Source organism: Triturus cristatus, chromosome 2_2, assembly GCF_964204655.1.
Source record: "Triturus cristatus chromosome 2_2, aTriCri1.1, whole genome shotgun sequence".
Taxonomy (NCBI): Eukaryota; Metazoa; Chordata; class Amphibia; order Caudata; family Salamandridae; genus Triturus; species Triturus cristatus.
Window position 1 is genome coordinate 812,266,324 of NC_140582.1, and position 24,107 is coordinate 812,290,430.

At 41.9% G+C, this 24,107-nt stretch overlaps 1 protein-coding gene across 1 annotated transcript in view; it reads right to left on the reverse strand.

Annotated features, from left to right (window-relative positions):
• Positions 1-582: 582 nt before the first annotated feature.
• Positions 583-24,107, reverse strand: part of ZAR1 (zygote arrest 1) — a 240,311-nt gene continuing 216,786 nt past the window's right edge. Inside the window, exon 4 of the mRNA XM_085642138.1 lies at positions 583-910. Within this exon, the coding sequence (XP_085498264.1) occupies positions 836-910 (75 nt within the window). The 3' untranslated portion in view covers positions 583-835. The remainder of the gene's footprint in view (positions 911-24,107) is intronic.

Here is a 24,107-nt window from a genome sequence, read left to right on the forward strand (position 1 = left end):
CTACAAAGGGAGGCTGAACCACTGGATGTTATAGGATAGGCGCAGCTGTAAAGGCTTTCTTCAAAGCTGAAATAGGATTCCTTTTTGGCGCAAATTAAAGGAGATACGCCCTGAGTAAAAGGCCTGTGAAACTTTGCAAAATCCACACACTTCTTGATATATTTGATATTGCTAGGAAGAGGCCATTGTATCACAGCTTGCATTTTGGACTTATTCATTCCAACGCCCTTCTCTCCCTGAAAAGGAGAGCTCTGGTACTTCAAAAAGGCATATCTCAAATGTAGCACTTAGAGAATGCCACTTCATTAACATGCCCCTGATGGTGCTGTAAGTTGTCTGAGAAGATGAAGAGGTCATCCAGGTGCATCGCTGAAACATTTTTCTAAAACTTTCTCAAAATCTTGTTCACAAAATGCTGAAAGGCATTGGGGCACAGCGACACCAAACATTCATAGGAAGATGAGTGGGAGAAACAATTCAATACATGGTATGGATGCTTTCTTATTCAAACAAGGTTTTAGCTCTCCTCCCATCCCCAAAGAAATCTTGGATAACTTCAATAAAACAGCGATGAGAGGATCGAACGTTCGAATGTGTGATGGAGTTTTATTCACGGTAATCAATATAGGGCTTGTACTACCCATTCTCCTTTGCTATAAAACCCCAGTATAGAAGCAGCCTCCTTCCCTCCAGACGACTTCACTCCAACCGCTCCAGGAGCAAACCAAAGGACTTTGAGGCTTCAGTGGCCACTGCCTGTGGTCAGCAACTGCTTGAGATAACTATGTTGCACAGTCTGTAGGGTCACCACAGGCACATCCCGGCCTTTGCCCAGCTACAGATTCCCATTCTGATATTTTTCTACACATTCCTGATAATCGCTTATTCTGAAAAGCTTTAATCCAAGATCCTGCAAACAAGAGGCGAGATTGCAATAATAAAACAACAAGCATAAGGATATTACAAAGTCGTATGTCAGTCAGTCAAATATCTTTATTCGGTTATAGTGAGCAATAAACATAAAAGCACAGTAAAATACAAGTTAAAACAATAATTTCTTGGCCAGCAAAATACATATTTACATATCACATTATCATGGATCTCCGACATCTAAAAACATTTTTAAGAAACGCAGTAACAGATGCAATAATAAATTCATTTTCTAAAAATTGCAATGCTAAAAAAGCTTGTCGGCAACGTTTAAGGCCAAAATTCTTTAGAACAGGTACGATCCATCTCTTTCTTAATGCATCGTAATAATTACAGAAAAACATGATGTGGATAGTTGATTGTGGTGAGACGTCATCGCACGGACACTTACACAGATCTCTAGACCAGTCGTTCACTACAGGAAATCTTTGGGATCTAAATAAAATATTCAATCTAAAACGAGGCAACAAAAAACGGTCAAAGTCACGATCTATTAGAAATATGTACGGCTGAATTGTTGGAGTCAGCAGAGTTAGGTAGTGGGGTGTGCCATGGGTTTTTTCATTTCAGTGACGGCTCTAATTTCGCCCAGAAGACCCATACAACTGGCTTTAAGATCTTTCCTAGATACACTGCACATCGAAGAAGGCTCTGTGAAATATTCCGGGTGTCCTTTTTTTGTGAGGAACATTTTCACATACTCCAGCCATCTGATAAGTTTGACACCATCAGACTTCAGTTCATCTGCCAATATATAGCGGTTAAAACCAGTTTCATCTGACAACCAAATTATGTGCCAAAGAAGGACAGGTTGAGTCTTAATAGTGTCTTCCAAATATGGAATGCCTAGTTCCAGGTGGCAAGTATAATTTGAAGTACTTTGTGGTAGGGCCAGGAGAAACTTAAGAAAAATGTTTTCCGCAATCTGCAGGGTGGTTATGTCTGCATAGCCCCATATGCCAGCTCCGTAAGTAACTATAGACACACATTTGGCCTTATAAATGTGTAGAAGTTCTGCCGGGGGGCGCTTTCCTACTTTACGACAAACGTTTGATAGAGCCATTAGCGCCTTAACAAACAGGCGTCTGGTTTTAACCGCCTCCGACCATGATCCTGTCCTATGAAATAATATCCCTAAGTATGAAAATATTTTAGTGCTCTCTATCAGTCTTCCATCAATGTACAGAGTTTTAACCCTCTTGTTCGTCCCAACCCCACAATTCATTGTATATGTTTTGGAGCAGTTTATTGTAAGTCCCAAATTGGACATAAAGCTGGAGAATGAGTTGACAACCCTTTGGAGTCCGAGTGGTGTACGGGCCATTAAAACAGCATCATCTGCATACAAGAGTGCAGGGATATGTCGCTTGGCCGCCTTCGGTAAATCCCTGCACTCTTTAACTAAAATGGATTCTTAATTATTTATATACAATGTGAAGAGAAATGGGGCAAGGACGCAGCCTTGCCGCACCCCTCTTCCAATTCTAAAGTGGCTCGTGCATTCTTCACCTTTCCCATATCTGACCTTAGCCTTAGCCCCAGAATAAAGCTCCCTTAAAAATGCAATTATTAAGAGATCCACGCCTAATCCTTCTAAAATCGACCACAGCTTATCGTGGATGACGCAGTCGAAAGCTGCCGTTAAATCCACAAAAGTCATAAATAGTCTGCCCTTTTTTGCCCTTGTATACTGATCCAATAAGATATGCAGGTTTAAACCCTGCTCAACTGTACCCAGACCCTTGCAAAACCCATATTGTAAATCACTAATAACATCTTGTTCTTCAGCCCAGGCCTGCATTCTATCTAATAAAACCCGCCCAATGATCTTAGCTGTAGAATCCAACAACGAAATCGGGCGATAGCAAGCCGGATTCATCCTATCTCCCTTTTTAAAAATTGGCACGATCGTGGATTCGTACCAGGTTGATAAAAAGCCGCTTTTATTACATGCATTAAAGTCGTATGTCAAATCTTGAATCCTTGTCATATATTTCAGAGTTAGAATAGAGTTCGGCAATGTATCAAAATAAGAGAACAAAGGGTAGGAGCAATTTTCCTTATCCAAGATTGTGAACAGCTGATTTTCAGAAGCCCGTGAAGCTTGGTACATGGCATAGAAGCACTTACACTCTGCCTTTCACGAGGCCACGTTCGCATTAGTGGGTTAGCAATGGAATTAAATCAAGACTGAAGCAGTGGGAAATATAATTAAAAATAAATCGTTAAGAACCAAGAGTAATTATAATTTATCAGAAGCTGAGCTTGTTGATAATTGAAAACTTTAACCAGGAGTGTAAACTGTACAAGTTATGGGGTATCTCCTATGACTGAAACACTTGTTGGTTCCAAATCCCTACTGAGGTACTGCACTGTTCCCGGATAGTGAAGAATATAATTGATGTTCACTGGCCTTTAAGCACAAGATAGTGGGTTAAGTGTGGCTGCACAGATAAGTACATTCAAGTCTGGATGCCCATGAAAATTCCATTTTGGATTGGTTGCCAGAATAGATGGCAATTTAAAATCTCACAACAGAAGCAACCTGTGGTAACTAACTTGCCCCCCCCTCCCCCACACAAAAAAACAGCACTGATTTATTTGAGACAAATAGCCACATCCAACTTAGAATGTGGTAACCTTGCAAGGACTTATGTGAGTGAAACACAAAGTTCCAACTTTCGGTTAGACTTGTTGTTACAAAACACTTCTTGATGAATTGCTTTGCTGAGCTACACAAGCACTTGGTCGGTACCATTTTCAGGGGCTCTCAAAAGCTGGTGCACAAACTAAGGGCTCAGAAAAAGGACTGAAACCAAACTCACCAGGGGATGTAACAGTCTACTTGATGGTTACTACATGATGCATAAAGCACAACCCCCACTCTTACACATAAACCTTTTCAATACCAAGCCATCTGGTAGCAGTGATTGAGAACACGCATCCACAACAATGCTGTTGGGGTTAAAGTAACAAATCATACAAATGGAGGTATTTGTGGAATTGAAAACGGTGCTCACATGGTATCTTGCACCCTTGCCACTACCTAGGCTGATTATGCATACTTCAGATAAGAGCTTATCATGGCTCTCCACCTGCCTCACACGGATGCAAAGATTGACCAGATATTGTATGTGGTTATTACCAACAGCGCCATTCTGTACTTTGCAGTTAATGCTTCATTTATGTTTTCGTCACAGTAGGTACCCCATCTGCACATACACCTTCTTGTTTTGTCAAATCAGAGTAAGCTCCAGTGATGTCAAGATCAGTAGCAAGGTGTCACAGTACCTCATTCAAATGCCAATGAAGAAGCGTACGGAGTAGGAACCCTAAACGGAGCGCACCCTGTCCAGTAACCAGATTATACAAATGCTGAAGCACAATAAACACAAACTGCACCGTCCTGGTTTGTTAACATTTGACGTTTACATCAGTTCATTCTCAAGGTAATAGTGAGCAATGAACACGCATCAGCCATGTAGTCCAGAGTCGGCACAGCTTCCTACTGGGGCTGTACTCCAGGCTTATGCCTTGTGACAACCTTCTTCATGGCCAAACATGACCCATATGGAGGACAAATGTCCCCATTTTCAAAATAGTACACTGGCCTAGCAGTTCTCCTATACAATGTGGAAGCCGCACTATCCCTCTTGGACCATAATCTTCAAATTCACTTCCACTGAAAGCTCTGTGAGGTTTGATCTCTGCATTCGGTCTTCTACCGGTCAGTCACACACTCACAATTGCAGAGGGGATTAGTGGTTAAACCAGGACTCGCAATTACCTTTCTTGCAGCACCACCTGGATCTGTCAAAGGTTAGTCTGGAAAATAGCTTCCCTGACGTAAGTGGTAGCTATGGTTACTACAGCCGAGATTTTTAATTGGAGTGTTGCACAATAGTCTGCTCCCAAGGAATGGATTCCAGGAGCTCGGCTGCATACAAGAGGCAGGTAAGGCCTGTAGTGAAGAGTCTCGAGCAGAAGACCAGAGTGTTATCTGCTCCAGCAGGGGACAGACCAGCATTAAGGAAAGGGCTCTAATCTCTGCTCTGAGGGTCTAGCTGAACTGGAGGCATCCAGAGCCCATCAAACGCACACAGGGAGTGCGTTACAAGTGAACGACTGACAGGTTTGGGGAAGAACAGTTGCTGTACTTTATGGGACAGTATCCTAAACCTAAAGCCACATTGTTAGAGGTGACACAAAGGATGTTTACTCCCAATAGTTGATATCCCCTCAGCTGGACAAAGTAAAGAAAACCACACACCGATGGGCACCATTTCCTAGCATAAGGGTGAAGTAAAAGTGAAGGATTTCTACAGGTCCTAACTGACATACCAGTTAATGGTCAGTCTGTCTATCAAAGGCATACTTGATCACTTCATTGGCACAACTTACAATAGGGTGGTGATGTACACTGCCAGACCCCTAGATCTTTTGATCACTGAATATATTTTAGCATGCCCTGTGTAGCCCTGTATGCCCACTTGTGTCACAGCCGTGCTGCCTTCAACCATAAACCCAGGACAGTCTCTCTAGTCCACCTCAGCCCTTGCACCTTCATCACTTGTATAGTGGAATGTGCTCTCCAGTCCCTTCCCGTGTTGCTTCAATCTCTGTCCAGTACAATGCTTGCTCTTACGCTAATCCTCCAATTCCATTATGGAAGGTGACTGGTCCTCTCCCATTTCATATGGTGGACGGGAGGAAGGATTAGACTCCTCAGCAAATCCCAAAGCCACCTATAGAATGCCTAAACGTAATGAGAATAAAGGTCCTGACAGCAGTAGGCTCTGAAACTCAGAGCGAAGTGATGAGTCGTTGACCTCTTCTTGAAAAGGATATCAGAGGACTGTCTCGATAACATTCTTGGGGCTCAATGTGGCTGAGGCTTTGGCCCTATCCGTGTCACTCTTGAACAATTGAAGACATGTGAAATTTACAGACTGCAAATCATAGCCAGGAAAATACCCAGAAATATCAGTCCAGTGTAGAGGACTTCGTCCAGGGCAGGAATATGAATTTGGTTTCCAATTAAGTCCATGATTTAGTTTAAAGAGGAGATACGGAGCAGATATGCTTGAAACTAACCAGGTCTGCCACAGTTAAGCAATGCAATTCTGAATTAAGTGAAGCCTACATACGAGCTTCTCATGTACACCTAGAAATGCCTAAAACAGTAATTTATGCAGGATCCTGTGAGGACATGAGATATAGTGGCTTGCTCGTCTTTGTCTTGGAAAGACAAAGGCTTCTAAGCAGCCGAATACATACATACAAAATATACGATGCACCGCCTGGGACTGTGAACAGGACTAGAGGCTGTAAATCGTTGGAGCCTGCCAGCACGAAGGGTTTCATTTTGGAATCGTGAAAACAGCGCTGATGTCCACCGGAGGTGTTGAACATGTACAATTATGTTAGTAGCGAGGTACTGTACAGCCGTGTGTTGGCGTAGTGTTTCTTTTGTGTTTGCTACCACGTCACTGCTTGTACCCTCCCATTCCTCGGAGATATTTATGTGACGTCACGATAGGTGGTCACGAGTAGCCATTTTGTGCTTCCAACAGTTGGTTGCATTTGTTCTGGTCTCTCGTGGGCCTCTGTGTATTATCTTCAATAAAGAATTCCATTCATTACCAGCGTAATCTCTTTTCCTGCCGCAACAACTGGCAACGAGGGTTTGGTTGCTGCACGGGGCCCACGAGAGGGAAACGGCTGTGTACGGCGGTGGTGGACCGTCGTCTTTAAGCCGGTGACGGAGCGGGAAGCATCGTGGACAGGCGGGCGCTACTTTCGGCACTGCAGCGCCTCCGCAATTGAAGGGGTGCCCCTCGCCTTCAACCAAGTGCATCGCTGCCGAAGTGCGGGAACCCCGCCGGTCGGCGGACTGCTTGCCAGGAGGAGCACGTGGTCGGCTCTGGCTCTGAAGTGTCGGAATCGGATTCAGTCATCGCCGGTTCGGCTAGTCCCAAGCTTCCCTGCCGCACCTCTCGCACGCTGGGGCGCACCGGATGCCATGTCTGCTTGAATGAGGTTGCTCTACCGGAGAATACGTGCTGCACATGTGCGATACATAACGCGTGCACACCAGGTAACAGCGCACAGAGCCACGCGCAGGTGCCTACATGGTGCCGAGCGGATTAGCGTCATCTCAATCTGGTGAATAGAGGTGTGCAGCTTTCCTGCCCTGCGTTTAATGCCTGAGTGGTTTGCTCGTGATACGTGCTGTTGGACATAGTGCTCTTGCTTCCACCTATACAGCCCATAAAGAAGCCTCGCTAGACTGCCTGCTTGGTTGATAAACTGTCATACATTGAGTGTGTTGAAGGACGGAGTGCTTTTCCGCTCTACACACACGCCTAAGGGGCGCCGCAAGGGTGTTACGGCACTATGGCTCAGAGTAATAACATTTGTGTACCGCCTCTTTTCTTTGAGGAGCCAGGCAGGCCGAGTATGAAATGGAAGAGTTGGCTGAGGGCCTTCGAAAATTATATTGTGTCAATTGATGGGAAAAAGTATGATGCGGAAGGCGGGTCAGGAGATATTTGACAGTCTTCCAGAGTATGAAAGTCCGCCAGGGGTGTTCATTCCTCTGACCGAGTACCAGGAGGCAATCAAAAGGCTGGAAAAACAGTTCGCGGAAGAAAGCAATATCATGGTTGGAAGGCACAAATTTGCTTTGCGTCGGCAGGAAGAGGGAGAGACAATTGAAGAGTATATAGCATGTTTGCGTGTCTTGTCGAAAGACTGTGAATTTGAGGACATGGCGGACACATACATAAGGGACCAAGTGGTGTTTTACTGCTATTCGAAAACTGTCCAGAAACGATTATTGGCATGTCGAAATCCCACACTGCAGGAGGTAGTGGATATAGCGAAGGGCATCGAGCGTTCACTACTATCTATGAAAGAATTAGCTAGTACTAGCAATACCTCTAATGTATTTTATTTGCAGGACAAGAAAAAATATGAGCCTAAGCAGTCTGAAAGAAATTGGAGTGATAAAAAAGCAGGAGGGAAAGCCTTGAGTTGTTTCAGGTGTGGTTCGCAGGACCATCTGGCAGATTGCAAAACATGTCCCGCACTGAGTAAAAAATGTATGAAATGTAAGAAAATGGGTCACTATTCCGCCTTATGTAAAACGAGGAAATCGGTGGGGAATGTGAGGATAAGTGCTTTGAGTGATTGTGATCAAGATCAAGGTGAAAACATTGTTTTGTCTATAGATATGGCAGACGGTCACATAAAGGGTCCCATAGGTTCTGTACTGATTGGGGCGGTAGAGTTGCCATTCACGGCAGATTCAGGTTCTGCCATAACCTTGGTGTCTGACACAGTGTTCGAAGAACGTTGGCCCTCTGTAAAGTTATGTTCGACTGATGTCAACCCGAAAGCGTTTGGGGACCAGGACATTGATATGAGGGGTTATTTCTGTGATACACTCACCTTCAAAGGGAGGACAATCGACACCAAAATATATGTGGCGGTAAAAGGTAGGAATCTGGTGGGCTGGAAAGATCTAGCAAAATTAGGAGTAATTTTTGTTCTGGGAGCTGCCGACCCAATAGTGTTGAGAGACGAGTGGGTGAACTATGTGCACACTGAGAGACAACAAGAAGACGTAGAAAAGGTTTTGCACTCTTTTACCAATGTGTTTAAGAATGAGGTTGGTTGTGTGAAAGGCTTTGTGCACGAAATAAAGTTAAAAGGAGGGTCAGTACCAGTGAAACATAAGGTGCGTACCGTACCATTGTCAGTAAGGGCTGAGCTGAAATTTTTTTTGGACAACCTCAAATCCGAAGGCGTTATTGAAGAAGCGGACGCTTCGGAATGGGTGTTGGCCATAGTTGTGTCAAAAAAGAAGAAGACTGGAGATATAAGGCTGCGTGTAGACCTTAGATCTTTGAATAAGAACATACTGGTTAATTGCCATCCGCTTCCCAACATACAGGAAATTGTTGTCTACCTCGGGGTCCAGATACTTTACGTTGATTGATTTGAAATCGGCATACCACCAGGTGTGCTTGTCCGAGCAGTCCAAGAAGTTAACCACGTTCATAACCCCGTTCGGAGCTTACAGGTATGTCAGGCTGCCATTCGGGCTCGCCTCGGCATCAGGGGTTTTTCAGAAGCTGATGGACTTGTTGTTTGGAGGTATGAAGGGCGTCGAGGCGTGCCAGGACGACATTTTGATTCAAACATGGAGTACGGCGGAGCACCAGGAACATCTGAGCAAGGTGTTGGAAGTTCTGGGAGACAAGGGGATGACAGTATCCAAAGATAAGTGTAAGTTCATGGAGACCAAAGTTGAGTATTTGGGTCACGTCTTGACTTCGGAGGGAATAGCGCTGAAGGACGACCTGGTTAACGCAATCAGGAATGCGCCTCGACCGGAAGATAAGGAAGCCCTGAAATCCTTCTTCGGGCTAAGTGAATACTACTCGAAGTTCATTCAAGGGTACGCGAACAAGGTGGAGCCCTTGAGGAAATTGTTGCGCAAAAACGAGAAGTACGCATGGTCAGGTGAGAAAGACTTTGCGTTTGAATCCGTTAAGGATGCCATTGCTGGGGCTCCAGCGCTGAAACCATACCATCCGGACCTGAGAAACGTGGTAACTGTTGATGCGAGCGCAAAGGGTATAGGAGCTGTCTTCTGCCAGCTGCAAGGGCAGAGTGAGAATACCATTGCTTTCATATCTCGAAGGCTGAGCGAGGCAGAGAAAAGCTACAGTACTATTGAACGCGAGACGCTTGCATGTGTCTGGGCTGTGGAAAAACTGAAGAACTACTTGTGGGGAAAGGTATTTCAGATTGTTACAGACCACAAGCCATTGGTGTACATGATGGACGGAGAAGGCCGTGGTAACGGGAAGGCGAGTTCGCGGCTGATACGATTGTTGTCCAAGCTACAGGAATACCACTTTACGATAAGACACATAAAAGGAGGTCTGAACAGCAGGGCAGATTGCCTGTCACGCCTGCCTGTGGGTGATCAAGATGACACTTCCCTTGATGACACTGAATGCGTGGTGGCATTGGTGGATGCCACGGTGATGTGTAATGGATCAATTACAGAAGAAGAATGGTTAAAGTGTAACAGAAGACAACACTATTCAGAAAGTGATGGCTCATCTGACGTCCAAATGGCCCCCTATTAAGAACCTACAACACGAGCTGAAAAGCTTCCAACAAGTGAGCAAGGAGCTGACGATTGAAAATGGATTTTTGAAGCGACATGATCTATTCATACCTCCGGCGAGGCTGAGAGAGAAATTGATCACTATAGCTCACAAAGGTCACCCATGTAGCAACGCTACGAAAAATCTTTTGAAAATGTATTACTGGTGGCCAGGAATGAGCGATGAGGTGTGCAAGTACATAGACAGATGCGAACAGTGTTTGAAAGCTGATAAGCACTGGAAATTGAAAAAAGGTGAGCTTCAGTTGGTGGAAATACCGATAGGCCCCTGGACAAAGGTGGCTATAGACTTTGCAGGACCATTCACTTTGCTACCAGAGGAGTGCAGGTACCTTATTGTATTGACCGATTATTTTTCCAAGTGGGTGCACTATAAGTTTGTCCGTGCAGTCACCACAGAGCGAGTGATCCTGGTTTTACAAAAGATTTTCGCACTGAAAGGTCAGCCGAAGGTCATAGTGTCGGACAATGGGACACAACTCGTGTCTAAACAAATGACTGACTTCTTCACAAAATTGGGGATAAAACAAGAGAAAACACCGTTGTATAGTCCCAAGAGCAATGGACAGGTGGAAAGGATGAACCGGTTCATTAAGGAGGGTGTTCAGCTTGCTATTGAGTCTAATCTAAATGTGAAGGAATTCATTAGTGAGAAAATGTGCACGTACCATAATACTCCCCACGAGGTCACGGGTCACACACCATTTTTTCTGATGAGGAGGAGGAGTTGTAACAGTGTACTCACGCCCAAGTACAACAAATGGTACAAGGTGAGTGAAAAGACAGAGGGTGTACAAGACGAGGTAGTAAATGTCAGGGAGAGAATCATATCCAGACAAGAAAAAGCTAAGAAGTATGCGGATGCAGCGAACAAAGCCAAGGTGAAAGAAATAGAGCAAGGCGATTGGGTGCTGGTAAGGAAACCATACAAGGTAGTGAAAGGAGAGTCCGTGTTTAGCCCCCCTACACGGGTGCAGAACGCAACCAAGGGAGCAGTCTGCTTAGAGGGCAAAGGATGGTGGAGTAAGGATCATGTGGTTAAGCTAAAAAAGGGCCAAGAGGAGATAATAAGAGGGAAACTTGGGCAAGATCTATGCGAGGATAGCATTCTGGAGTGGCAAGACGCAATGGGTGATGACCAGGGTTTGTACGGCATGGAGAGCAAGCTGGGCGGGTCCATCAATGATGGTGCAAGAAACAATAATGATGGGGAGGATAATGGTGTAGTCTGTGAGTCGTCCGGTACCATGGATCAAGTTAGGAGTCGGAAGAAGTGGAAGGGTGCATTAGATCAGCATGCGTGTAGCAGAAGTCAAGGTTCCATCAACACGCAAATCGTAGTGCGCCCACGAACATGTTCTTCTAACAGATCAGGGAGAGAAATAAGAATGCCTAGACAATACGATGATTATATTGTCGAGTGACACGGCATTATGTTATCTGTTTGTCAAGGAAGGGAGATGTTGAACATGTACATTTATGTTAGTAGCGAGGTACTGTACAGCCGTGTGATGGCGTAGTGTTTCTTTTGTGTTTGCTACCACGTCACTGCTTGTACCCTCCCATTCCTCGGAGATATTTATGTGACGTCACGATAGGCGGTCACGAGTAGCCATTTTGTGCTTCCAACAGTCGGTTGCATTTGTTCTGGTCTCTCGTGGGCCTCTGTGTATTATCTTCAATAAAGAATTCCATTCATTACCAGCGTAATCTCTTTTCCTGCCGCAACAGGAGGGCTTTGAATATTATAAATGAACTGGGGTTATAAAACATTTTGACTACGATATGGACCCTACTGAAAGGGAATAATTTGCACGTCAACTCCCGGCATCCCACTCACTGGAGAGTGAATACCAGATAGGGAAAAGCAGTTGAAGTACTTTCCAGATTTTGTCAACACCCCTTCCCCTACGATTAAGGTGCAGGTGCACCGAAACGCGTAAGGGACAGCAATTAATTGAGGTTGTTTTTCCGATTCCGCAAATAAAGATTCAGCCGACTCACCCTTTGTTGGAGTGGCATCCTTGAGATCTGGGGCATTTCCAGCCAACTCCCACTCCCCAAAATTAAAACGGGTCTTACACAGCTCAAGTACCCTTCAGGCAAGGTTTATTTCACCATCTTGGCACATCAAGCGTTCTTATAGAATTGCAGTTCTACAACACCTGGCAGACGTGTTTCGGCTAAATGCCTCCCTCAATGCCAGCATCATGTAAAAGAGTTCACCTTCCCAGGGATTTGAAATACTCACTCGTTGATTCCCATTGAAGGATACTATGCGGTCAACAAGAGAAGACTGCAGATTCAAGTTGGTACTCAATCAGCTGTCAATACTGTCCCCTCTGACTCGCATGATCCCAATGTCCCTGAAAGTACAGCAAATTGTGCCTCATGACTATATATATATATATATATATATATCTACTGGCGGTCGCCTGTAGATAGTTATAGTTAGGACCGTGTTTCCATAGGAAATCTCAAAATTCTATTTTGAATAACTTTGGCGCCGGTTGATGAATCCTCGCGAAAGTTTCAAAACTAATGAGGCGCTCCGCTCAGCTCATACCCAGAAAGTCTCGGGGGGATTCGTCAAGCGGGGGCCGAGAAAAAAGGGGGGTCCCAAAACGCATTTTCCCATAGGACCTTTAGTCGAAGGTACAGCCCGAACGGCTGAACAGAATTACTTGAAATTTGGCAGAGGTAGTCCTCAGGTCAGGGATGTGCCTTTTGCATATATGGAGTCAATCTGTTCAATAGTTCCTGAGAAAATTGCAGTTAAAAGCACATAAATATCTATATGCGCGCACCGTCCGCGCACGGTGCGCACACCCTAACGTGCGTGAGCGTAATTCTGATTGGTGGATTCATGACAGTCAACATTCGAATCGGTCGAAATCAGGAAGTGTCGGCCGCCATTTTGTGTGTTGTGTGTGTGACAGGGAAAAAGAAAGGTGGAGAAAGTGAAAAGGGGGCAGGGTAGAGAGTTCCTGACCCCCTTGACTTTGTCAGGGGGTCCCCTGAAGGACCCTGAAGGGTGAAAAACACATTTTATTTTTTTTTCAAAAAATCGCGGGGTGCGCGCACCCCCATCCGCCATTTTGAGTTTTAGAGGTAGAAGAGAGCTAAAAACACAAGTGGAGAACGTGAAAAGTGGGCAGGGTAGAGAGTCCCTGACCCCCTAGGCCTTCTCAGGGGGACCATGAAAGACCTCTTAGGTCTCAAAATAAACAAAATTAAAAACAAATATCGCGGGGTTGTGCGAATAAATAAAAAAAACTGATTAAAAAAAACAAGTTTAAGTGTTTAGATGTTGGTTGGCTCTAAAAAGAGCCGTTGTGATCATTGAGTGTTTTTTTGTACCTACAAGTAAGTACCGATGCAGAGTCTAAAGTTCAAGAGGAAGACTCTGTTGCCTTCATCTGTGAAATGAACGCCGTCTCCTCTATAAATGCCTTGCATGTTGTAACGCAAGTTGTTGTGGTATATAGAACCCATACCATAGTCTCTGAGGAAAGCAGAAACAGACTTATTGACGTGCTTTCTTGCTTTGTCAATCTGCGGACAATATTGGTTAGACCAGTTCCACTTTTGCCTTTGGCATATATTAGAATATACAAAGGTAGTTTGTGGAAAAAGTGACATCAATTGCACAAAGGTGTCCTTAACAAGGATTTCCAGACCTACCCCAGTTAAAGTGCCTAGGTCATTTCCACCACAGTGCACAATTATAAGGTTAGGCTGTGGGAGATGTAGAAATGATTTCCCCAAAGGCATTAATTGGTGCCCCTTTAACCCTCTCTGACCAATCCATTTAATGTCTACATTTGGCAAAGCAAGGTCTTTTTTCTGCATACTTTTCAGTCCAGAAGGCATAGCTATGACCTACAATCCACACTGTGAACATCTTTCAAGGAGATCTGGATGCACTCAGGTGTCTTTCAGTAGAATGGCAATATGAAAAGAAAGATAGTTGTAAAATGGAGGCTTATATACTTTTTTTAAAAAAATAAAAAGAGCTCATTGGCTGTTTCAGACCATTCTACACTAAAAACTAGGCTGTATGTTTAAATTTTTAAAAGCATGTTTTGTATTGGTTCAGAAAAATGTGTTCCCGCAGAAGATTACTTTGGATATGCTGTTAGGTTTGAAAAGTCAAGCACTCTTGCTCTTTGGATTAGAAACATTGTGTGCTGAACTTCTGACCTCTCTGCTCACACCAGTGTTCCATGACCTGTTGCTATGGTAGGAGGCAGAAGTCATGTTGGGGGTAGGGATCATTTGGAAAGGGTTGAAATTTGCAACCAATAGAAATGTGTGTTTCCATTTGAAAAAATGTGGGAAGCACTGTGATTTGAAGTTAACATGTATATGTGTGAAAAAAGAGAGGGAACCATTGGTATTTACTGGTTCTGCTGAGAGGTGTACAGTTCAGAGATTCTGGCTCTGATAATCTGCTGTGTGAGTGCCACATTTCTTTCTCAACTAACTACTTTTAAAGGTGAGTTATGAATTTGAGAGGGGATGTATGTGGTGCATTTTGATATAAAAAATGGAAATGAGATTCTTGTTTTAAAGTTGTGTTTTACATTTTATGTTTTGGAAGATATTTAACTGCCTTGAACTTGTCAGATATTATGGAGTATGTCTTCACCATAAGTAAAAGTGTACTGGTATCACCCAGGAATATTGTTTTCTGTCTAGAATCACACCATGAGTCTGTGTGCACAAAGGAATTGTTGTCAGAGATTTAATTCGTGTTGGTCTGGTTCTGTAAGACTTGCATTCGTAGGAAAGGGGCAGCTTGTTTTCTTGAACTGTGATGGCTAGCATTCAGCACAAATCAATATCTCACAAATGAGAGGCAAATGCTAACACATTTGAAAACAACAGGGTAGATTTTCCTTACACTCCTGCAATGGGTGAGGTAGATCCTACGTGTTCAAAACTCCAATTAACCCTTACCCCACATGTACTCTTACATACATCTGTGCAGTCTTCATGCAGTTCTGCAAGCGTCCATGCAGATCTCTCTTGCACCTGACAAAACATAGTGTCCAGAAACATACTTTTAGCACACAGGCAGTTGCTTCTCCTGCACTCCCATGCTAAGTATTCAGCACTGTGTGGTATTTCAGATAGTAGTGTGTAACGCTACCACATTCAACATCACCAAGCCTCATTTCCTTTGCTCTAGTCTAATCACTCACCCAGGTTCCACATGCTCATGCTCTCAAGTAGCTGTTAGGACATGTGCTCTTTTCTGCCTCACTGAACTATAAGGAAAATGTGTCAGACTGTTACAGTAATTATCACTTGCAAAACCACAGTGGTAAATGTGCTTTGAAATTGCCAATCAAAGATAGTTTTCTGCCTAGAATCACACCATGAGTCTGTGTGCACACAGGAATTGTTTTCAGAGATTTAATTTGTGTAGCTTTTATTGTGTAAAACTTGCAGTCGTAGGAAAGGGATAGCTCATATGATATGTTTTGAAAAGCTCATAAAAAATATAGTAATATATATATAAATTACATACAGGTTTTTTTTTTTAGTTTCTTTCAGGTATTGCTGAACAAGACTGAAATAAATTAAAGATGCCTATAAAATCAAGAAAGAGAAAAGAACAGCAACAACATCTATATTTGAAGACAACTGGACAACAAAAATTAGTTCAAGAACCTCATGTTGGAAAAAAGAAAAAGCCTTCTGGTAAGCAGACTAAGGATTTTTTTTTAAAATATCATCAAGCAAAGAAAAAATGTAAAAAATATATCCACTGGAAATAGTGTTTCAAGTAGAAAAAAACAAGACAATCGACAGAATATACTAAATGCTAATGTACAAACAGAAGTAAGAAAGAATGACTTAAAAAGAAAAATATATTTTAAAAACATTCGTAGAAAAATGTTTCAGAGAAGAGTGATGTTCAATTTGCTAAAGGATGTGAAAAAATATAGGAAGAAAGCCAAATTGTATAAGAAAAAGAAACATATTGAATCAATTGTTGAAAAGGCTTTGGAATTAAAAAGGAAACTATTCATTTTAATTTTGAACAGGATCCGTATATTAGATAAATTAGTGAATGTAATGAAGTCAAAAAGCAAAAGAAAAAGAGAAGTGAAAAAAAAAACTTTTGTAAAGTCTTCTTAGGAGAATGGAAGCATATTTCAAGTACTGAACCATTTTTTAATGAAGAGAGTTATCTTCAAAGTAATAGTTGGCTGCATGCAGTTGACACCAGTGGTCGAGCATATGAAGTTAAGGATGGTTGTGTAATGGAAAAGGAGAAAATGGTTCCAAGAAATGAGGAAGAAGTGTTAGCTGATGAGGTTATGGGGAGACGTCCTAAAGCCCCAGTGTACACTTGGAATTGTAGTAGTATTTGTACTGTACGACAGGAATCTATTGATAAATTGTGACTTTCTAAGAGAATATAGTAAAAAAAAGTGTTAAACAGAAGATTAAGGTGCTTCAAAGACTAGATCCATGCAGAGTGAGAGAGAATACTGGTTTGCAAGGACCTTCTCTGGCTTGTCTTTCTAGGAAAGTTTGTCAAAGTGTTTTTCACCATTTTAGGATGCTGGCAGTTCACCATACTGAAATGAGAAAGTTTGTGAGAAGATTGTATTTTGCTAAAAGTCCAGCACTAAAGTTACATGAGTTGAATAGTGCTCTGTTCCGTGGATCTGTAACAGATGTGAAGAAGGTTTGTGAGGATATTGAGTTTTGTTACTTTGGTCCAGAGCAAGAAAGTGAAGGAAATGACACAGTTATTGAAGAGAATGTGGAAGAGAATGTAGAACCCACTGTTAGTAAAACATTTGAAGATCAAATGACAAAATTTACTATCATCTCTAATGAAAGACCAAATATTACTTGTATTTGTTGCCGGAAAAGCCATTATAAAAATCAAACAAGGAATGTTGATCTCTATAAAAAAAGTGAAAAAGAAAATAATTCTAAGTGGAAGGATTTTGCTACATATTTATTTCTGGAAAATTGTTTTGATTTGGGTGAAGATCAGCGTATTTGTAAATACTGTTATAACAAGTTAGAAGAAAATAAAATGCCTGCTAGAGCTGTACATAATAATTTAGAATTGGTTGATATTCCTGCAGAACTTAGTGATTTAAATACGTATGAGTCTATACTCATTCAATGTGTCCATCCGTTTCAGACTATAGTTCGTATGGAGCCCAAAACAGGCAAATTCCCTCCTACAGATTTACAAAGAGGTTTAAAAGGAAGAGTTGTCTATTTGCCATTAGATTTGAAAAAAAATATTGAAACAATTGATGCAGATAGTTTGGAAACTGAACCATTAGTTATTCTGGTTAATGGTGTACCTACAAAGAATAAGAAAATTTGGCAGGAGCTAGTGGATGTACGAAAAGTGCAAAGAGCAAATTTATATTTGAAAAGAAATAATAAATGGTATGAATCAATTTATATGGATGAAGATGAATACGATTTACTAGCAGACACAGGAATACCAACTGGGCAGATTGAAAAAGTGGATAAATCAAAAGAAGAAGAAATGTATGAACATTTCAGCATACATCCTCTTCATTCTAAAGAAGTTATGGGAAACACTATTGATCTCTTTCAGATGAAAAAAGCAAAAGGAACTCCTGTGAGTGTTTGGGAGGAGAGCTTGGAAGCTCGTTGTTTTCCCCAGCTGTTTCCTACAGGAAAAGGTGGACGATATGATGAACGTCCAGTACAGATTCCTGCTTCTGAGTATCGGACTACAAGATTATATGCAGAAGATCCAAGATTGTCAAAGTATTCCTTATTTGTTCCATCTTTTATTTGAAAGTGACTTATCAGCACTATGTTATGCAGTAAATCACATTTTGAAAACTGGAGTACATCTACATAATGTGTCTGCAAAGGATTTTCTAAACAAAGTGCAACAGCGAGATGATCATTTGGAATCTCAATTGATTAATCTAATGGCTTGTCAGCGTGGGACTAATGAATATTGGTACCGACGCCATGGAGAATTGAAATGTATGTTACGGAATTTAGGAACTTCTACATGGTTCCTTACCCTAAGCTGTGCAGAGTACGCTTGGGATGATTTACTGGATTTTCTTCGAGAGGCAAATTCAAATATTGAAAACATCCAATACAAGACAGCAGGAGAATTGTGCTCATTGGATCCGGTTAATGTTTGCAGATATTTCAATCATAGATTTGAGGCTATGATGTCCTTCATCTGCAATAAAAAAAATCCACCTCTTGGAGAAGTTGTGGATTTCTTTTGGAGAAAAGAGTACCAAGCAAGAGGTGCTTCTCATATTCATATGCTGTTGTGGATCAAGGATGCCCCAAAATTTGGAACAGATTCTGATGATGCAGTTTTATCTTTCATTGAAGGATATGCAACATGTGCTATACCTAAAAGCACAGAAGAAAACAATTTAAAAGAGCAAGTTTTACGTTTCCAAAGTCATCGGTGTGGAAAATACTGTCGACGAAAGTACAAGAGTAAAGATAAATTCTACACAAAATGTCGATTTGGATTTCCACGACCTGTTCTTTCAAAAGGAAGAGTAAACAGTTATATGTCATCTGTGCGACATACTATTACAAGAAAATCGCCTAAGAATACCTACAACCTAAGAAGAAAAGAAGAGTCAAAATATATGAATGACTACAACCCAGTCATTTTATCCATGTGGAATGCTAACATGGATATTCAGTATGTAGCTAACAATTCTATTGCTGTTGCTCGGTATGTCACATCTTGCATCACTAAATCTGAGAAAACGGAATTGAAAGAAATGTGGGAAGAGATTTCTCAAGAGAAGACTCAGTAAAAAGCTATACAGTTTCAGTTTAAAGATGTTATCGCATCGAGAAATTGGGTCATACGAATGCTCAGATAGGTTATCATCTGCAAGTCTGTACTCCAAATCCAGAAGGTTAATTAGGGTAAGTTTAGGCCGTGCAGGAATGCGAAATCGGGTACTGAAATCTATTTGAGAAATTGAATATTTAGCAGAGTACAAACTTGAAAGTACAGACATTTTAAGAACAAACATGTTGGACACATATTACCCAAAGAGAAATCATCTTGAGAACATGTGTCTCTATGAAGTGCTGCAGAACTACATTTATAAACGGAATGCCACAGAAGACATCAACAATGGAAAATATAAAGTCATTGGTGAGGAAGGATGTTTGGTAAAACAAACAAAAGGAAGTTTGATTAATCACAGGAAGCTGAGTTGCGACACTACTGACAAGAAGGAATTTTATCACTTAGCACTTTTACAGTTGTTTAAACCATGGCGCTCAGAGGATGAATTACTTGGACATTTTCAAAGCTATGAAGATTCCTTTAATGCATGCAAAGATACCATAGAATGCAGTACTTTCACAATTTATGTACAAATGTTAAATGAAGAAATTGAACAAGAAGCAACTATTGCAGCTGAAGTAGCTAGAGACAGTTCAAGACAGTCAAAGTTCTGGGACACTCAGTCAAGATCCCCTAGGACAACCAATCGTAGAAAATGAAGCTGCAATAGCCATGACTGAAGTGGAAACAGCTATGAATCAAGCTCAGGAAGATTTAATAAACTTACCAAATTTGGAACAGCAACTGAATGATGAACAACAACAAATTTATGAGGAAGTCACAAAACAAATTGATCATGGATTACTACATGAAAATAAAGAGTGCTCATGCACATCATTTGAACAAATCAGAATGTATGTGAGTGGACAAGCTGGAACCGGAAAAAGTTTCTTGATTAAAGTAATTAGAAGCTACCTACAGAAAAAAACTGATTCAACTTTGTCTTGTGTTGTTACTGCTCCAACTGGGTTAGCAGCATATAACATAAAAGGAATTACCCTCCATCGTTTGCTAATGTTATCAGTAGAGCATGAGAACAAAATACAATACCACAAGCTAACAGGAGAAGCATGTTTTGAAGTTTCAAGAGTATTGAAAAAAATGAAAGTTCTCATTATTGATGAGGTAAGCATGGTATCAAACTTAATGCTTGCCTTTGTGCATTTAAGAATGCAGCAAATTCTAAAGACAAACTATGACGTGCTATTTGGAGGAAAACATGTTATAGTTTTTGGGGATCTACTGCAGCTCACACCAGTTAAAGGACAACCAGTATTTCATACTCTTACACATGAAGACACGAAAAAGTCGTTAGGAGGTATAGGTAATGTGAATATTTGGACATACTTTGAGTACAAAGAACTCATTACCAATATGCGGCAAGCAAATGATGATGATTATGCAAGTATTCTCAAAGATATCAGAATTGGACTACTCACAGAACATGGAAGAAAAGCTTTACAGAGTCGATTGCTATGTAATTTGTTTCCAACAGAACAAATAGTTCCAGAGAAAATATACAAGAACATTGCTGGAAAAAATACTGTAATCTGTTTAATGCCAACACTACATGAATGCTCTATATTCAATCAAGAACTTTTGAAATTGGAAAATGAAGAGATTGTAAAACTGGAAGCTGTGGATAAAATACAGCATGAAGGAATAACTATTATATTGACAAGCAAATTGACAACTAAATTGGATTCTCTAGAGAAAAACATATCGAAAACAGCTGGTTTAGAAAAGAATCTTTATGTATGTATGTATGTATGAAGTGTCGAGTAATTTTAAGACGTAATTTGGATGTAGAAAAAGGTTTAGTGAATGGAGCTATGGGTAAAGTTGTGGGTTTTGTTAATTACCAGAAAAAAGATGGAATTGAATTTTTAAAAATAAAATTTGATCAGATTGAAGAGGTTAAAGACATTAGTCGTTGTTCTGTTTGTTTCTTGCTTGTGAAAGACTTATATGTACGTAACCACTCACACGACATAAGGAAAAAGCTAAGATAATCGCAAAAAGTTTAGGGGTGATCCTGCCAGAAGGGCCAAGTCCAACAGATACCAGCATTTGTACTAATATAGATGCCCCGCAGTGTTGCCTTGAAAGCCTCCCACAGTAACCCTGCACTGTCCACAGATCTTATATTGTCCGCAAAGTAGCCTTTTATAGCTTGGTGTATCGTTTCTTTGTAAATGGGGTCTAGTAGTGCAGTCGCATTAAAGCGCCAAACAAATGGTGCAGGTAGGTATGTTGGAATTTGTAAGGCTAGTAGTACAGATTTGTGGTCAGATAATGTCTTTGGTAAATGATGTACGTCCGTAATCCATGTGGATGCGTATTCGGTGAGGAGCCAATAGTCCAATCTTGACCAACTGTTATGCACCGTTGATGAGTGCGTGCTTTCCAATGTGGTTGGATGTCGCATGAGCCACACCTCACACAATCTAAACTCCGTCATGCCATTTATTAAAACAGCGACTGCACGCTTGTGGTTTTGTGAGATCTGTCTGTCAGGGCATCTAATGTAATATTCAAGTCACCTCCCCATATCAGCTCCATAGGTGGTAGGCTTCGTATGTTCGTCAGTAGCATCATAAAGAAGTCCGGGTCGTCCGTATTAGGACCATAAATGTTGATGATACCGACCTTAGTACCTCTTAGCATGCCAGTGATAATTACGAACCGTTCATGTGGATCAGTGAGTGTCTGTTCTAATAGGAAGTGAGTGCCTTTCCGTATTAAGGTTGTCATCCCCCATGCATATGAGAAATAGGTTGCCGACGTTGCTTGTTCTGCCCATCTATAGCCCAATTTATCTGCTTTGTGAGACAGCAGCTGTGTTTCCTGAATTAGGGCAATGTCCACATGATGTCTATCAAGATAGTTACCAAACAATAGGAGAGCGAGGAAAGGAGGGGGAACCGTCCCTATCCCCTGTATGAATCAAGTAAACAATGTGGACGTCCCCATACCTGTGTAGGGATTGGACTCACTGTAGTGGATTTACAGTGCCAAGGAATCCTTAGATTCTTTTAAAAGAACCCTCACACACCAACCTAGTTGGTGTCATGCTTCATCATCGGGGTCCCAACCGGGTGGCCGAATGCCGCCCGGTTGTGCTACAACGCCTGATTACAGCAGAGCAGGTGTGGTGCAGTGGTGTGATGAAGTGAAGTGTGAGTTAAAAATACCTCTGGGAATCCTGACCATGGGGATTTTATTCGTGGTGGCCCAGGGTATGTTAAAAATGACGAAAGAGAACTAGTGGAGTTATTAGTCTCTTAGATGTCGACTTGGGTCAACATGTTTCAGTCCACAATTAAAGGTATGAGGGGTTTTCGTCAGGACCAGGTGGAAAGTGTGAAAAAGTGGATGAAAAAATTACGCCATGTGTGTAGAATGGCCACAACACACTCGCTAAGGTGTGTTGGCAAAAATAAGAGTGTTTGGACTGCGCCAAACAACCGAAATTAAGGCTGCCGGGACCCAGGGAGCCGCAGTAGGTTTAAAGTGGGAACCGCCAACAGACCCAAAGTGGGACCAGAGGCAGTTCCTCTCCCGGGCCTCCGATTGGCAGCCTAACACTACAATTTAGTGTACCTCAATTTCGGTTGTTTACTTTACTCGTCTCAAGATAGGCCAAGACCTGTCCAATCTTTTTGGGGTTATTTAGGCCTTTAACATTCCAGGTTATAAGTCGCAGAGGTGTAGCTGCGGTCATACTATGCGATACCGGCCTCTACAATTGTGCCAGATTGGTCTGGTGCTACATAGTCTTGATACTGGTCCGTGCCCTTTGCGTATCTTCCTCTTAACAGTAGCGTGTACATACAGGTATAAACATCAGAACGCAACAAACATGTGCCCATCAACTCTACAAAACCCCTTTCTATCCCACCCCCCGCCCACTTCGCCATCCCCATTATGGCAAAGACCATTCCCTTGAACCGTTAACCAATACAGACTGTGCCCTCCACCCCTCCCCGTTAAGTACTATCCAATAAAGAAGAACAAAGGTTGCGGCGCACACAGGAGGGCGGCGGCGGCTGCCAGCCAACAGCCCCAGCTAGTATAAAGCTGGGGGGACTGAGTCACTATTACAGAATGCTATTAGAGCATAATAGCTATGTGTTACATCCCACATATGTGGTTACATTTACCTGCCGCATAAGGGGTCTAAATATTCATAACATCTGCAATACAGCAGTCCCCGACATCCATACCTTTATCTCTACTTACATAACTGGCACGTATCAGTGCGTTCCTGAACAAGACAGTGAATGTACAAACATACTTTAAGAAGTTCTATGAAGAAACGCCATAAGAGTCCCGGCAGCTTCTGGCGTCTGGGCGAGCAGCTTTACCTTTAGTCGATATCTGAGGTGTGGTCTTGTTCAGCATTTAGACCTCGTGGGGATTTACGACGGAGCACATGTGGATAGTTCAATTGCAAGAATTTAATTACTTCTTTAGGATCATTGCATATAGTGCTCTTTCCGTCGACAGTGATTTTCAAACAAGCAGGGTAGATCATGGCATAAGAGATATTGGGCCCGATTCACAGAACTACTTAAGACAAAATCCTAAACTTACTACCATTTTGGTATTCACAGAAGGCACTTACTCATTTCGGTATTCACAGAAGTTAGGAGTCCTTACTTTAGGACTGCTAAATGCCTTCTGTGAATACCGAAAGTCTTAAAATTAGGATTTTTCTCAGTTTAGTAGTAGTATAGTTAGGACTCCTAACTTTAGGCCTCCTAAATGCCTTCTGTGAATACCGAAAGTCTTAAAATTAGGATTTTTCTCAGTTTAGTAGTAGTAAAGCTAGGAGTCCTAACTTTAGGGCTCCTAAACTGAGAAAAATCCTAATTTTAAGGCTTTCAGTATTCACAGAAGGCATTTAGGAGTCCTAAAGTTAGGACTCCTAACTTCTGTGAATACCGAAGTGAGTAAGTGCCTTCTGTGAATACGAAAATGGTAGTAAGTTTAGGATTTTGTCTTAAGTTAGTTCTGTGAATCGGGCCCCCCGTGCGCTGTTTCTTTTTCACCTCCAGGAATCTTTTCCTCGCCTCTTGTACTTGCGACTTGAAGTCCGGA